Source organism: Diceros bicornis, chromosome 12 (assembly GCF_020826845.1).
Source record: "Diceros bicornis minor isolate mBicDic1 chromosome 12, mDicBic1.mat.cur, whole genome shotgun sequence".
Lineage (NCBI taxonomy): Eukaryota > Metazoa > Chordata > Mammalia > Perissodactyla > Rhinocerotidae > Diceros > Diceros bicornis.
Window position 1 is genome coordinate 75383899 of NC_080751.1, and position 17033 is coordinate 75400931.

The following is a 17033-nucleotide window of genomic DNA, read 5'->3' on the forward strand; positions in this document are numbered from 1 at the left end:
GGCTCTCACACACGTGTCGGGGCTGGATTGTTTGCTGACTTCTGTGGCCTTGTGGTCCACTGTTGGTGCCCCAGGTTTTATATCAGGTGGGAGCTGCTGAGGAGCATGGCTGACCTACCCAAGTCCATCCCCTGCGATTTGCAGGGACACAATCTGGAGTTTCTAAAGGTGTGATTTTCCACTGTGAACTGAGTCACCATACAAATCTTCTTGCAAACCCTGACGAACGGATGCTCTCTGGGCTCCCGCCGTGAACTCTGAGCATGCCCAGGCCCAGGAGCGTGAGCCTCTCCCACCCTGACCCCCGATGATGGGGACACTCCTGTTGTCTCCTCCCAGTGTGCACTCTGAGCATGCATGGGCCCAGGAGCGTGAGCCTCTCCTACCCTGACCCCCGATGATGGGGACACTCCTGTTGTCTCCTCCCAGTGTGCACTCTGAGCACACCTGGGCCCAGGAGCGTGAGCCTCTCCTACCCTGAGCCCCGATGATGGGGACACTCCTGTTGTCTCCTCCCAGTGTGCACTCTGAGCACACCTGGGCCCAGGAGCGTGACCATCAACAGCAAAGGGCAGAGATGCCGCCTCAACCAAGGAAGCACAAGCCATCCTCAATCTTTCAATTACCTCTCTCCACTTGCCTGTCACTCCCATCTTATCTGATTAAGCCACAATCAATTTACTCTCTGCTGGAGCAGCAGGAAAATAGGGCAACCGAACCGCCTGGGTCAGGCGAGGCCTGGCAGCGGCTGTTGTCAGCATGCTGATGGCTAGCCTACTTGAGAGTTTCCCTGAGCAGCTGGCCAGTGAGAGGACTAACAAGGGCTGTTCTCTTTCCTATTTTTAACTTCATTTACAAGTAAAACAGCATAACTGTGTATGTCCTCTGTTTGAAATCCTTTTTAGAGAAAATATTAACCCTTCCTAGAAACAAAGCTCTCACCAATAAAGCTCTGCCTTATTAGCAATCATCGATAGAGAACAAATCATATCGACATTGTTGAATATATTTCTTTTCCAGAGTGCACAAAAATGTATCTTACCCTCTGGCTCCTTTAGCTGCGCGGGTCTCTAAAGAAGCACTTCTTTACCTGGTACCCTCAGCCAGGCTAACCTGGGGTGGGAAGCTACAGAAGTTAAATTGTAGGGTGGGATGGAGCTGAACTCAAGCCCACGCTGGGCACGTCCACATCAGTGATGACCCAAACCTCAAGCTAATTTGGCATTGTTATTTATGGACTGTATCTGTTTATGCAAATGGCTTTTAGAAATGTGTTCACTGGGCTCTTTCCCAACTAGTCTCCAAAGCTCTCTTGGGACCTAGAGGTGGACACAACCTGCAGAGAAGCCAGAGGAGCAGGGACCAGAGGATGGAGGCATCTCCTGCTCTGATGTGAGGGTCATTAGTTTTCCCAAGCCACGGTAGCGTTGGAAATTTATTTTAAACTGCAATATTTTTTACTCTTTATTGATACAATTACATTTGAACCAAACATTTACTACTTCACTACAAGGTTCTCACTTGTCACCCACTAATTTCAAAGACAGCAGAGAAAATCAGTATCCTGGACCACTTCGTAAAGATCATGAGTAATGTCCTGCTAAAACTGGGCCCCATATAGAAATTCACAACATCATTCTAATCTAAGATTCACGGTTGAATACACAGACTTGAATCATTCTTTGGCAAATCTTCCATATTAGGAAAAGCTCGGCTTCTTCTGAGCAAATGACTGGTTTACAGGTGTCAAGAATTCTTTAATTGTATTTCCCACTCTGCTTTGGTCCCAGGAGCCGCAGCACCAAACTTGTTTTTGGCACACCTCTGACATTACCAACTGTACCACTGTCTTAATCTTATCTTCCTTTTGCCCCACAGTCCTCATTTAATTTTTTTCAATAGAAAAAAAGTCTAATCATAAAACTGATACACGTGTTGTATAAGACTTGGAAAATTGAAAGAATAAAAGGGGCTTTAATCCCATCACCCACACCACTAACATACTGGTAGGTTTTTCCTTCAGTCCATATTATTTACTTTGTTGAGATCATACTGTAATTATAACTCTGTAGGCTGGCTCTGAAAATTAATATTACATCATAAACATTTCCCACATTATGGCTATGGAGTTGAAACAACCACTGGCAACCACATCATGCCTCCACACCCCAGGTCTGGCGCTCTGGGACACCCAGTCTGGTGCCCTGCTTCTTCGGTTGGGGTGGCACAGACTGGAAACAACGGGAGACTGCTATCTAAGAAGCCGGGGGACAGGGCTCAAAACTGCAGAGAGGTCACCAGGCCAGCTGGACAGAGTGCTAATTGGTGGCAAGTGTTCTGCTCCTCATCTGCCCCCAGCTGCTCTCGGACTCCCTCCCGCACCCCACTTTGGCTGTCACATAAGGTTGTTTCTTTTCATTTGGGAAATCCATGCTGGGGCCAAACCTGCCAAGATCGGGCTTTTGCTGGAGTGGCAAGTACCAGACAGCAGGGCTCAGAGCACGTCTGCACGAACGGCACGTGTGTTCAGCTGACTTTCTCACTAAAGGATGAAAACCTTCCACCGCCCCTGTTTGGCTTCTTGCTCTATTATTATCCCCTTCCAAAACCTGTGATTCTCCAATCATGCCTGACCTCCAGCCTGGAAAAACGACCTTGAAGACCAAGAACTGATGCCATGCCAGCAATGAAAATAAATGGGAGAGCGCTCTTTGGGAACATGAACCAAATAACTTCTGCTTTCTTTCTGGAAACAACTCTGGTTTTGGAGTATGTCCCTGAGTTAAGCATTTCCGATCAGTGTTCAGGCTACTGGCCAGCTGGCGGCCACCAAGTGCAGCCCTAGTGCTGGCCTCCTGCCTGTTCCAGTCCCCCTCGGAACACTCGAGAGGGTTGTCTGGGTGTGGCCCAGCCCAATATCGGACACCATCAAAGTTGCGCCTGTGATGGCTTTGCTGAGCAGCCTGGGTGAGCCCATGAGCTGGAGTCCAGTACGGCCACCTCTGGGCTTAGGCAGGAGGCTGGGCACAGGGGTGCAGGCCAAGGAAGGCAAACTGAGGGAGAACGGACCGATGGAAAACGTCACCCAAGGAGATACTATTTCACGTTCTTGACTCGTTTCCTCCCCGGCTGGACTCTCCCCACAAGTGTCGAGTACACAGTTCCTGTACCTACTGAGACCAACTTTTGGCGGAAGCAAGGGCAGCAGGGACTCCCTACAATTCCTGGCACTGTCAAAGTGATACATGAGACCGCAGTCAGAACTGCTGCTTTCCCAAGGCATCAGGGAATACACTGCATTTGGGGGAGAAGGAAGGACTGATGGTTGGACTCCACAGAAAAGTGTCGAGTGGCCATTAGGGCCCAGGTTTTTGGAGCCAGGTGACCCGTTCTCATCCAGCTCCTCCACTGCCTCAACATCATACCCTGGTGATACTTAACTCCTCTGAGGCTCAGGCTCCTCGTCTGCAAACTGGGGATAACATAACCTCGTACAGCTGTTGTGAGCACCGATGGAGGTAATTAATGCAAAGCGTTAAGCACAGCACCTGTTACAGTATAAGCATCAAACACATGCTGATGGCAACCCTCACCATCACCCTCACCACCACCATTACCACCACCCTCACTACCCTCACCACCACCCTCACCACCACCTTCACCACCACCCTCACCACCCCCATTACCACCACCCTCACCACCACCCTCACCACCCCCATTACCACCACCCTCACTACCCTCACCACCACCCTCACCACCATCACCACCACCCTCACCACCACCTTCACCACCCTCACCACCACGCTCACCACCCTCAACACCACCCTCATCACCATCACCACCTCACCACCCTCACCACCAGCTTCACCACCCTCACCACCACCCTCACCACCATCACCACCACCCTCACCACCATCACCACCCTCACCACCATCACCACCACCCTCATCACCATCACCACCACCCTCACCACCTCACCACCATCACCACCAGCTTCACTACCATCATTGGTGTTTGACTAGCCAGCACGTCAAGTCAAGAACAGAACCGCGTTTGCACTTGGGTAGGGGCAGGTGTGTCGAGTGTGCTGAATGATATAGGATAGAGTATACACAATGCAGGGAAAAGTCTTAATAAATAGACTTAGGTTTAAAGCTCTCCTCGGGTTTACCACTTGCTGTGACTGACTCAAAAAACCAGAATGTTGCTGTTGGACGGAAACTTGGAATTCTTTGGTCTAATGTCTCACCTCTCCTTTACCAATGGAAAGCAGAGAGGATAAATGGCCATGCCTGTGGACAGACCAATGTGGAAGAAACACATCCACCCCTCTCACTTTAATCCATCAAATCACTGTTGTCACAAGAGTGGTGTGCTGGCTTTTATTATTTTCAGATTTTGCACTTCGTAAATAAATTTTAGCATGAAGACGGACTTTCTATTTTTTAATTCTGGATGATTGTGAGGTATTGACGAATCACTCAAACAAACAACAACTGCGGGAGACACGCACCGCCTGCTGAAAGTACACTCACCGACGGCAGGGGTGTGCTATGTTCATCCTGAACCGCAGCATGTGGCACACAGCAGGTGTTCTATAAACATTTCTGCGTGAACAGTGAACTAGCCCAGAGAGAGTTGTCCTGAGGGGAGACTTGTGGGGCAGGGACAGACCTCTCCATGCTTCACAAGCCTGGGTCCTGGCATCCAGCTGAAACCAGCTTTAGTTAAACAGGGAAGCAGCTCGGGAAGGTCAAGAATGCCCCAAAGGGAGCCACGTGGCCCTAATGTGACAGGAAGTGACCGAGGAAGGTCAAGGCCTGTCTTGCTTATTTTCAGGGCTGACAGTGGAGGGAATTTCAGGTGACTGCAGGTACGCTCATGCTCTAGGTCTTTCGCTTTCTCTCTTTTAGCATCAACTAGTCATGTCACATGGGGTTACTTCTTTCTTTGGGGAAGGGCCAAGTTTTAAGTCAGCACATAAAGAGCACATAGAAATTACATGTTGAAATTAACCAGGAAAATCCTTTCGGCTGGAGACCAACACCTCATCTCTTCCAGCATCAACTGCTCATTTTTCTTTTGTTTCATCAATTAAGCACCACGAGAAGCATCGGCTTACATTCAGGTCATGTCATAAGAAAAACATCTACCTGTAAATGGCGAGTTATATGACCTGTGGTGATAGGTTCACACTGTGAGAAGCAGGTGGCACTTAAGAGACTCATTCAAGTCGTGCTCGCGCAGTGTCGGCACGTCCCTACATATTTACGTTCTCATCTCCTTGTAAAGCCAAGTCAGCCCAAGACAAACGCGCTTGTGATGTGACTGCACTAGACCTCTGGTTTATCTCTCCTCCCCACTCTGAGCTGTCAGCTTTCACCACCTGCCACTTCAGATGAAACCACCTACGAGTCTGAGGAGGCACCAGGTCCAACACAGCACAGGGAGAGGGTACTTTAGACACTCTTCACAGTGGTTTTCTGATTCGGTTCAATCCACCAGCAAACACAGCAAGACACTCTGCTATGGACAGAGCAGGACATCGACACAGGGTGGAAGAGGAGAAAGCCTCTTAGGTGTTTCTCACTTCACTCAGGATGTATTACAATGATGAGGGCAGGCGCGTGATTAAGAGCATGGACCCCAGAGCCAGGCTACCTGGGTCAAATCACGTGATCTTGGGCAAGTTAGTTAACCTCTCTGTGCCTCAGTTTCCTAATCTGTAAATTGGGATAATAATAACCCCTACTTCACAGGGTTGTTATAAGGATTAAAGGAGTTATTTGAATAATGCTTAGGAACAGAGGCTGATTCATAAAGAGCATGACATGGTATTTAAGAAGCACGAGGACAAGTGGCCAGAGCACTAATGGTGGGAAGACCCCACTCTCTCATCTCTAATTGTTACGCTGTATTATGCATTTAACGAGCTTAATGGTAAAAATATGAAATAATTTAGGACCAGGAAAACTGACTTGCAAAACTATTTCAACTGACCTGACCCTTAAGAGACCCTGAGACTCAGCATTTTCTCTCTCTACATACATAAAAACTTCCCCCAATGTGATATGGAGGTAAAAAACATAATTAAAAAATCATCTGGGGGCCGGCCCAGTGGTGTAATGGTTAAGTTCATGTGCTCCACTTTGGAGGCCTGGGGTTCGCGGGTTCGAATCCTGGGCGGGGATCTACACACCACTCATCAGCCACGCTGTGGTGGTATCCCACATACAAAATACAGGAAGCTTGGCACAGATGTTAGCTCAGGGACAATCTTCCTCACATACAAAAAAACCATCTGTGAACAGTTTATGAAATCATTGATTTAGCATTTCTCAATAACAAGTTACATGTTTCATATTTCTGAAAATAATTATATTGTCACCGTGTTTTAAGATTCAAGGGAAAAATGCTAGCACCTAAAAAGTTGGTAATGTAATTTCCCCCATCAAGTGATCAAAGTACAAGAAAGCTAATAGTTTTTCTTTTTATCTTTTAAGTTGTGACATAGAAACGGAAGCTGATACAAGGCTCGAGCATGTGAGGGGCCCAGGATGCCTGCTCCACGCGTAAGTGAGGTCCGCTATGCACAGGAAGGAAGCCCACCTGCTTCCCTGCTGGGAGGCCTGAGCACACCGTCCTGGAACTCCCATCAAGGATAGCTGAACTGAAAGGAGGAATCTGACAAATACGACCTAATAAAAAAGTTCTAACATGCTGCTGCTCCTAACTGCTTGTTATGAAAGTTGTGGCAGCACTTCTACAGACATTACTTCATTTAGCCTGTACAGCAACACTGGAGGCAGGTGGGAAAAGGGGTTTTACTCCCATTCTGAAGATGAAGGATCAGAGAGGGTGTGGTTGTTCACAGCCTGGAAATGGAGACCTGCAATCCCACATTTCTCCCTAACATCACTTCGCGGGAAATGGAGACCCGCAATCTCACATTTCTCCCTAACGTCACTTCATGGGAAACGGAGACCCATAATCCCACATTTCTCCCCAACGTCACTTCGCGGGAAACGGAGACCCGTAATCCCACATTTCTCCCTAACATCATTTCATGGGATAATTTGATCTTCCGTTGATGCGACAGTTTGGTGCCTTCCATATAACTGTTACTTCACAACCAAGAATAAATCAGAAAGCACTTGTGAACCATCTGCCTTCTGGGTCAGTATTACGATGACAGTTGTCATGATACAGTATAATTTGCTTTGTTCTGGAATGTTTTAAGCCATTATCCCTTTAAACGTTGCCCCAGCGCCTCTGTCTGACACCAGCACAGTCCTTGTAGGACGTGTGAGTGGTCTGGCATGTTTAAGTGCTTCCACTGGCAGCCTGGGCTCATGTTCACACGTGTGATTTCTACATAAGAGAAAACTTTCCTGATTTTCATCTACCAATCATACTAAGGAAGAGGGATTTCAGGACTCAAGCTTTGCCAAAAACCATCCACCGCCCCAAAATTAATTTCTGTGAGAGCTATGACGACCATGGTCACAATGAATCCGGTCACCCTGCTTTCCTGGGGGAGGAAGCGGTGATGGTGGTGATGGTGGGATGGGCAGAGAGCAATGTGGTATGCTTCTTGTGAAGAAGGGAGACTAAGGGTGTATTCTCCATCAAGGGGAAGATGGCAGAGCAGGCCATTTGGAATGACTGTTACCTTGCTGCAGACGGCCTTCACCCTGTGCAGTCTGTCCAGCGACTCCTGGGGGTTCCCCAGGTACTGCTGAAGCTCTGCGTGTAGGATCCGCATTGAGAAGGGCACCATGGAGCCTAGAATCAAAGTCAAAGGTGAGTTAGTTTGTTTGCTATAACTAAGTGTACTTTCATACTTAGCATACTTGACAGAGGGATCTGCAGATGTCCCAGCAGAAGGGAAGACAGAATCCCTTTAAAAGGGATGCAGTGGTTACAGCTATAAAATGTATGTTGGTTTTCTCTGTAACACTGTATGTAAGTAAGTATGTTCTATGCAACTATTAAAGGAGGCAGGTGGATGTCACTACTATTTCTGTAGCTATGCTTCCATCATGTAGAAACTATCACAAAATGAATGAAAAGGCAGTGACTGCCCCTTCCTCCAGTAAAAGAAAACACAGAACACTCAAGGGTTTTTCATATTTTAGTATGGCAAGCTCAAATTGAAGGTTGCTTAGACTGGGTTCGCCAGAGGGAAACCCTGAAAGGAGAATCTGTGAATGAGTTAAGGGTGTGGCAGATGCAGAACCAAGGGAGGAAGTTGAGCGAGGGTGCGTCTCAGGCTCAGGTCCTGAGGACGGAGCTTCAGCCTGATTCAGTGACCTGTGTATGTGGGCTCTGGAGCGAAAGATCTACCTGAGAGCTGCCCCAACAGGAGGCAAGGGAGCTGGACTTGAAAATTCTACCACCCAGGGCTGCCCCACAGGGAATGATTCCCGGGCACTTCCAGCTCCATCAATCTGCCGAGGGGGAACGAAGGCAGTTCTCTGAGAAACAGGAACTTAAAAAAAATTTTACTGAGGTCATATTGGCTTATAACATTGTGTAAATTTCAGGTGTACATTATTATATATCAGTTTCTGTATAGAGACTACATCGTGTTCACCACCAATAGTCTAGTTTTTATCCGTCACCATACATATGAGCCCCTTTACCCCTTCTGACCCCCCCCAACCTCTTTCCCCTCTGGTAACCACTAATCTGTTCTCCTTATCTATGCGTTTCTTTATCTCCCATATATGAGTGAAATCATATGATGTTTGTCTTTCTCAGTCTGGCTGATTTCACTTAGCATAATACCCTCAAGGTCCATCCACGTTGTCGCAAATGGGACAGTTTTGTCTTTTTTTTATGGCTGAGTAGTATTCCATTGTATATAAATACCACATCTTCTTTACCCATTCCTCTGTTGATGGGACTTGGGTTGCTTCCACATCTTGGCTACTATGAATAATGCTGAACATGGGGGTGCATAAATCTCTTTGAATTGTTGATTTCATGTTCTTTGGATAAATATCGAGTAGTAGAATAGCTAGATCATATGGGATTTCTATTTTTAACATTTTGAGAAATCTCCAAACTGTCTTCCATAGTGGCTGCACCAGTTTGCATTCCCACCAGCAGTGTATGAGGGTTCCCTTTTCTCCACATCCTCTCCAACACTAGTTAATTTCTTGTCGTTAATTATAGCCATTCTGATGGATATAAGGTTATATCTCACTGTAGTTTTGATTTGCATTTCCCTAATAATTAGTGATGTTGAACATCTTGTCAAGTGCCTGTTGGCCATCTGTAAATCTTCTTTGGAAAAATATTTGTTCATATCCTCTGCCCATTTTTTGATTGGGTTTTTTTTTATTGAGTTGTATGGGTTCTTTATACATTTTGGAAATTAACCCCTTGTCGTATATATGATTTGCAAATATATTCTCCCAGTTGGTGGGTTGTCTTTTCATTTTGTTGATGGTTTCCTTTGCCTCGCAGAAGCTTTTTAGTCTGATGAAGTCCCACTTGTTTATTTTTTCTTTTGTTTCTCTTGCCTGAGTAGACATGGTATTTGAAAAGATGTTTCTAAGACTGATGTCAAAGAGTGTATTGCCTATATTTCCTTCTAGGAGTTTTATGGTTTCAGGTCTTACATTCAAGTCTTTAATCCATTTTGAGTTAATTTTTGTGTATGGTGTAAGATAATGGTCTACTTTCATTCTTCTGCATGTGGCTGTCCACTTTTCTCAACACCATATATTGAAGAGACTTTCCTTTCTCCATTGTATGTTTTTGGCCACTTTGTCGAAGATTAGCTCTCCATAATGTGTGGCTTTATTTCTGGGCTTTCAATTCTGTTCCATCTGTGTTATCTGTTTTTCTGTCAGTACCATGCTGTTTTGGTTACTATAGCTTTGTAGTATATTTTGAAGTCAGGGATTGTGACACCTCCAGCTTTGTTCTTTTATCTGAGGATTGCTTTGGTTATTCCTGGTCTTTTGTTGTTCCATATAAATTTTAGGATTCTTTGTTTTATTTCCATGAAGAATGTCATTGGGATTCTGATTGGGATAGCATTGAATCTATAGATTGATTTAGGTAATAGGGACATTTTACTATGTTTATTCTTCCATTCCATGAGCATGGAACATCTTTCCATTTCTTTACATCTTCGATTTCTTTCAATAATGTCTTATAATTTTCAGTGTATAGCTCATTCACTTTCTTGGTTAAATTTATTTCTAGATATTTTACTCTTTTTGCTGTGACTGTAGATGGGATTGTATGCTTGACTTCTCTTTCTGCTAGTTCATTATTAGTACATAGAAATGCAACTGATTTTTGTATGTTGATTTTGTACTACGCAACTTTTCTGTAGTTGTTGATTATTTCTAATAGCTTTCTGGTGGATTCTTTAGGGTTTTCTATATATAGAATCATGTCACCTGCAGAAAGCAAGTTTTACTTCTTCCTTTCCAATTTAGTTCCCTTTTATTTCTTTTTCTTGCCTAATTGCTCTGGCTAAAACTTCCAGTACTATGTTGAATAAGAGTGGTGATAGTGGGCACCCTTGTCTTGTTCCTGTTCTCAGAAAAATGGCTTTCAGTTTCTCACCATTAAGTATGATGTTGGCTGTGGGTTTGTCATATATGGTCTTCAATATGTTGAGGTACTTTATCCTTCTATACCCATTTTACTGAGAGTTTTTATCACAAATAGATGTTGGATCTTCTCAATTGCTTTGAGAAGATCAAGTGATTTTTAGTTTTCATTTTGTCAATGTGGCGTATCACAGTGATTGATTTGCGGATGTTGAACCATCCCTGCATCCCTGGAATACATCCCACTTGATCATGGTGTATGATACTTTTAATGTATTGCTGTATTCAACGTGCTAATATTTTGTTGAGGATTTCTGCATTTATGTTCATCAGCAATATTGGCCTGTAATTTTCCTTTTTTGTGTTGTCCTTATCTCGTTTTGGTATCAGGGTAATGTTGGCCTTGCAGAATGAGTTAGGAAGCATCCCATCTTCTTCAATATTTTGGAATTGTTTGAGAGAGACCGGTATTAAATTTTCTTTGAATGTCTGGTAGAACTCACCAGAGAAGCCATTTCATCCTGGACTTTTGTTTTTTGGGAGGTTTTTGATTACTGTTTCAATTTCTTTACTTGTGATTGGCCTATTCAGATACTCTATTTCTTCTTGATTCAGTTTTGGGAGGTTGAATGATGATTCTAAGAACTTATCCATTTCTTCTAGGTTATCCAATTTGTTGACATATAGCTTTTCATGGTATTCTCTTATAATCTTTTGTATTTAATCCAATGTATCCATTGTAATTTCTCTTCTTTCATTTCTAATTTTATTTATTTGAGTCTTTCTTTTTTGCTTAGTGTCTCTGGCTAAGGGTTTGTCAATTTTGTTTATCTTCTCAAAGAAGCAGCTCTTAGTTTCAATGATCCTATTTATTTATTTTTTATTTTGGCGAGGAAGATTAGCCCTAAGCTAACATCTGTTGCCAATCCTCCTCTTTTTGCTGAGGAAGATTGGCCCTGAGCTAACATCTGTGCCCATATTCCTCTATTTTGTATTTGGGATGCCTGCTACAGTATGGCTTGATAAGCGATGTGTAGGTCCACACCCGGGATCTGAACCTGTGCACCCTGGGCCGCCAAAGCAGAGCGCACGGACTTAACCACTAAGCCACTGGGCTGGCCCCCTTTCTGTTGTTTCTTTTCAGTTTCTATTACGTTTATTTCCAGTCTGATTTTTATTATTTCTCTCCTTTTATTGATTTTGGGCTTGGTTTGTTTTTCTTTTTCTAGTTCTTTTGGGTATAGTTTAAGATTACTTATTTGAGATTTTTCTTGTTTGTTGAGGTAGGCCTGTATTGCTATAAATTTTCCTCTTACTACTGCTTTTGATGCATCGCACAAGAGTTGGAATATTGTGATTTCTTTTTTTTTTTTTTCGGTGAGGAAGACCAACCCTAAGCTAACATCCGAGGCCAATCCTCCTCTTTTTTGCTGAGGAAGACTGGCCCTGGGCTAACATCCATGCCCATCTTCCTCTACTTTATATGGGACGCCGCAACAGCATGGCTTAACAAGCGGTGCGTCGGTGCATGCCCTGGATCTGAACCGGCGAACACCGGGCCACCACAGGGGAGAGCGCACACTTAACTGCTTGCGCCACCGGGCCGGCCCCATGTATATTGTGTTTTCATTTTCATTTGTCTCCAGATATTTATTTCTCCTTTGATTTCTTCATTGATCCAATGGTTGTTCAGTAGCATGTTGTTTAGTCTCCACATATTTCTGACTTTCCCAGCTTTTTTCTTGCAGTTGATTTCTAGTTTCATAGCATTGGGGTCGGAAAAGATGCCTGATATGATTTCAATCTTCTTAAGTTTATTGAGGCTTGCCTTGTTTCCCAACATATGATCTATCTTTGAGAATGTTCCAGGTGCACTTGAGAAGACTGTGTATTCTGCTGTTTTTGGATGGAATGTTCTACATATATCTATTAAGTCCATCTGGTCCAGTGTTTCATTTAAGGCCACTGTTGTTTCCTTGTTGACTTTCTGTCTGGATAATCTATCCATTGATGTAAGTGGGGTATTGAGGTCTCCTACTATTATTGTGTTGCTGTCAATTTCTCCCTTTAAGTCTGTTAATAGTTGTTTTATATACTTTGGTGCTCCTGTGTTAGGTACATATATATTAGTAAGTGTTATGTCTTTTTGGTGAAATTTCCCATTTGTCATTATATAATGCCCATCTTTGTCCCTCACTATCTTTTCCATCTTGAATCCTGCTTTGTCTGATATTAAGTATAGCTATACTCGCTTTGTTTTGCTTTCCATTTGCTTAGAGCATCATCTTCTATCCCTTCACTCTGAGCTTATGTTTTTCTTTAGAGCTGAGATATGTTTCCTGGAGGCAGCATCTTGTTGGGTCTTATTTTTTAATCCATCCAGCCACTCCCTGTGGGTTTTTTTTTTTTGTGAGGAAGATCGGCCCTGAGCTAACATCTGCCAATCCTCCTCTTTTTGCTGAGCAAGACTGGCCCTGGGCTAACATCCACGCCCATCTTCCTCCACTTTATATGGGACACCACCACAGCATGGCTTGCCAAGTGGTGCGTCGGTGCACGCCTGGGATCCGAGCCAGCGAACCTGGGGCGCCGCAGTGGAGCGCGCGCACTTAACCGCTTGCACCACCGGGCTGGCCCCCACTCCCTGTGTTTTGATTCGTGAATTCAGTCCATTTACATTTAGAGTGACTATTGATATATGAGGCTTAATATTGCCATTTTATCTCGTTTTCCAGTTGTTCTATATTTCCATTGGTTCTTTTCCCTTGTATTTCTGAATACCATTTCAGTTTGGCAGTTTTCTGTGATGGTTTTCTCAATTTTTTCTTTATTTATGATTTGTGGCTCTGCTCTGATGTTTTTTTTAGTGGTTACCATGAGGATTGTATAAAGATCTCACAGATTAGATAGTCCATTTTCTGATAGCTTCTTATCTCCATTAGCCTAGGCAGGTTCCATCCCCCTCCTCTTCCCCTTCTATGTTTTTGTTGTCACAAATTATTCTTTTCTGTGTTGTGAGTTTGTGACCAAATTGAAGTGGTTACAGTTATTTTTGATGCTTTCTTTCCCTTTATCTTTTATGTTAAAATTAAGTGTTTGCTAACCTATTCTGATAGAGAGCTGCAATTTTCTCATTTTGTCTATTTATCTTCTTGCTCAAAGCTTTGTAAACCTCTCCTTTTTCTTTCAGGTAGGAGGGCTCCCTTCATCATTTTTTGTAAAGCAAGTCTAAGGGCTATGAACTCCTTCAGCTTTTGTTTAATTGGTGAAGTTTTTATTTCTCTGTCATATCTGAAAGATAATTTCGCCAGATAGACTATTCTTTGCTGATAGCTTTTGTCTTTCAGTATTTTGAATATTTCATTCCACTCTCTGCTAGCCTGTAGGGTTTCTGCTGAGAAATCTGCTGAAAGCCTTATGGGGGTTCCTTTGTAGGTTATTTTCTTCTCTCTTGCTGCTCTTAATATTTTTTCTTTGTCATTGACTTTTGACAGTTTTAATTTTATATTATATGCCTTGGAGAGGGTCTTTTTGCATTGATGTAATTAGGATTTCTATTGGCTTCATGTACTTGTATGTCCAGTTCCTTCCTCAGGTTTGGGAAGTTCTCAGCTATTATTTCTTTGAACAAGCTCTCTGTTCCTTTCTCACTGTCTCTTATCCCTCTGATAGACCCGTAATCCTTAAGTTACTTTTCCTAATTGAGTCAGGTATTTCTCAAAGAATTTCCTCATTTTGAAAAAATCTTAGTTCTCTCTCCTCCACCTGAGACATTTCTACATTTCTCTCTTCAAGGTCACTAATTTTCTCCTCCATAAGGTCCCCTCTACTTTTATGCTTTCTAAATTATTTTTTAACTTATTGTATTCTTTATATCCAAAATTTGTTTGTTTTTCTTTTTAAGAGCTTAAATCTCTTTGGTGAAGTATTCCTTCTGTTCATTAATTTTATTCCTAAGCTCACTGAACTGTCTTTATGAGTTTCTTGTAACTCAAGTTTCTTTATGATAGCTATTTTGAGTTCGCTGTCAGTTAGATTGTAGTCTTCTGTGACTTCAGGTTTGGTCTCTGGAGAGTTGCCGTTTTCCTTCTGTTCTGGAGTGTTACTGTAGTTCTTCATGGTTTTGATGAATTGATCCTCTGCAGGCACATTTGCGGTCGTAATCACCTTTTCTTATTTGGGTACAGCTTTGGTTACTTTGGTTCTGGTCACCAGGGTCTTGTGTTCCTCCACTGGCTATCCATGTGCTCGGATGCTGCTGTCCCGTGCACCACTGTGCTGCTGTTCCCGGGTTATCTTGGAGTGCTGGGTTCATGGGTGTCACTGTCGCTGGCAGGGGCCTGTGGACCTGGGGACTTTGTACAGCCCCCCTGCTGGTAGGGCTGGTGTGAGGGTTGCTGCCACTGTGGGCTGGGTCACAAGTTCTGCCACGGTTCCTGTTGCTTCTGGTCGCAGACTCCCCCTGCCACCATTGGGGGGTGGGGGCGGGGGCTGTTTTTTCTGTTCCTGCCCCGTCTGCTCATAGTTGTGTCAGTCAGCCGCTCTGCAATCATGTGGGCCAGGCTGCAACCACTTGGACAGGGTGCCTTTGCATGAGCTGAGCTGCTGCCATTCAGCAGCGAGTGTTTGCACAGGCAGGGCTGCTACAGTGTGGTGGGTGCTCCTGTATGCCGGGCTACTGCTGTCTGCAAGGGTTTGCATGAGGGTCAGGCTGCCCCTGCCTCCACTCACAGTTGCTCTGGCCACTATGTGAGGATTCGTGACCTCCACTGCTGCTGCCAGAGGCAGGTACAAGGAGGGGGCCGCTCCCCTAGCTCCACTGGTTCCCGGGGGTCCAGTCCACTCACCTTCAGATGTATAGCTGCAAAGATCTCTCAGTCGCCCTGTTGTGCTGTGTAGGGAATCCTGTGTTGGTTAATGGACATCGGTTTAGTTGTAACTTAGAGGGGAAAGACAAGGAACAACTCACTCCATCGTGATGCTGATGTTACTCCTCAATGGGAACTTTCATACAGTATTCAAATGTGGCTGCATTATCTTTCAGGATAAGGGAATTTCTTAATGTCATGTTCTCTCCTAATACGATTTGGAATTTGATCTGTTATATATATTAAGTACATAAGAACCATCAAAATAATCAAACAGCCTGCACTGATTATAAATGAGATAAAGATATGAAAGTGCCAGTACAGAGTGATCACACAAATTCAGAAAAGGGCTTTTCAAAACAGGCTGAAGCTGTCAATATTTAAATCTGGAATAGAGTTTGGAAGATGGTTAGAAAACAAGCTGTGTGACATCTGCAAGCCACCTAGCCTCTCTGTGCACTGTCTATCTGTCTATCCATCCATCATCACTGAGCGTCTACCATGTGCCACACAAAGACAGCTTCATGTCTGCGCTTCTTCTTATCTTGAAAACGGTATGATGCTCTATGGTCTTTAAAAAGGATGTAAAGAAGAAAGGTCCAAAAAGGACAATCAAAAATAAGGAAGACTATGGAAAATAGGTTCTGTTGTGATTATGAGCCCGGAGAAAAGAAAGACTACAATTATTGAATTTAAAATGTTTGAATTTTTTGGATGACACTAAATAATTCCTATGTCTGGAGAGGAGGGATGACTGAGTTTACATTATGAGTTGTTTCAGCTTCCTAGAAAGAAAAATTTCTTGATCATCAGCATCACTAAATATGGGACTAGGCTAACATGGTAAGTTGTATATAAGTTGTGTCATTTCCATTCCTACATATTAAGTAGAGAATAGGCAATAACCGTCCCTATATGGCTTAGAATTTACCTTTAGGGATAGAATATCTCTAGAACCTTTTAAGCTCTAAAAGATAAGCATAGAAACAAAACTTCTACTGGAAGTTCCCAAACCTAATTCATAAATGAGCTGAATATACAACAAAGTGGCAGGGAGTTACGTGCTCTTTACTCTGGCAACTGCCCATGGACCTGGGGAAGTGTCTGCATTTAAAATAATATGTGAAAGGGCCAGCCCCGATGGCCTAGTGATTAAGGTTTGGCGCGCTCCACTATGCCAGCCTGGGTCTGGTTCCTGGGTATGGAACCACACCACTCGCCTGTTAGTGGCCATGCTGTGGTGGTGGACTTACATTAAATAAAAAAAGAAGAGGAAGATTGGCAACAGATGTTATCTTAGGGTGAATCTTCCTCAGCAAAAAATAAATAAATGAATAAAATGTAAAAATGCGAAAATAGTTTGAACTAGATGAAAATATAACATCAAAATTTGTGGGATGCAGCAAAAGCAGTGCTAAGAGGGAATTTTATGGCATTAAATGCATATATTTGAAAATAAAAATCTAAAATCAATCATCTAAGCTCCCACCTTAAGATACTAGAGAAAGACAAACAATATAAAAGCAGAAGAAAAGAAATACAAATTAGAGCATAAATCAGTGACATTGAAAATAGGAAATCAATAGAG

General features: G+C 43.6%; 1 protein-coding gene across 1 annotated transcript in view; it reads right to left on the reverse strand.

Annotated features, from left to right (window-relative positions):
* The window catches only part of TRAPPC12 (trafficking protein particle complex subunit 12), a 97322-nt gene that overhangs the window by 25260 nt on the left and 55029 nt on the right, over positions 1-17033 (reverse strand). The window contains exon 6 of the mRNA XM_058551854.1: positions 7673-7785. Coding sequence (XP_058407837.1) covers positions 7673-7785 — 113 coding nt within the window. The remainder of the gene's footprint in view (positions 1-7672; positions 7786-17033) is intronic.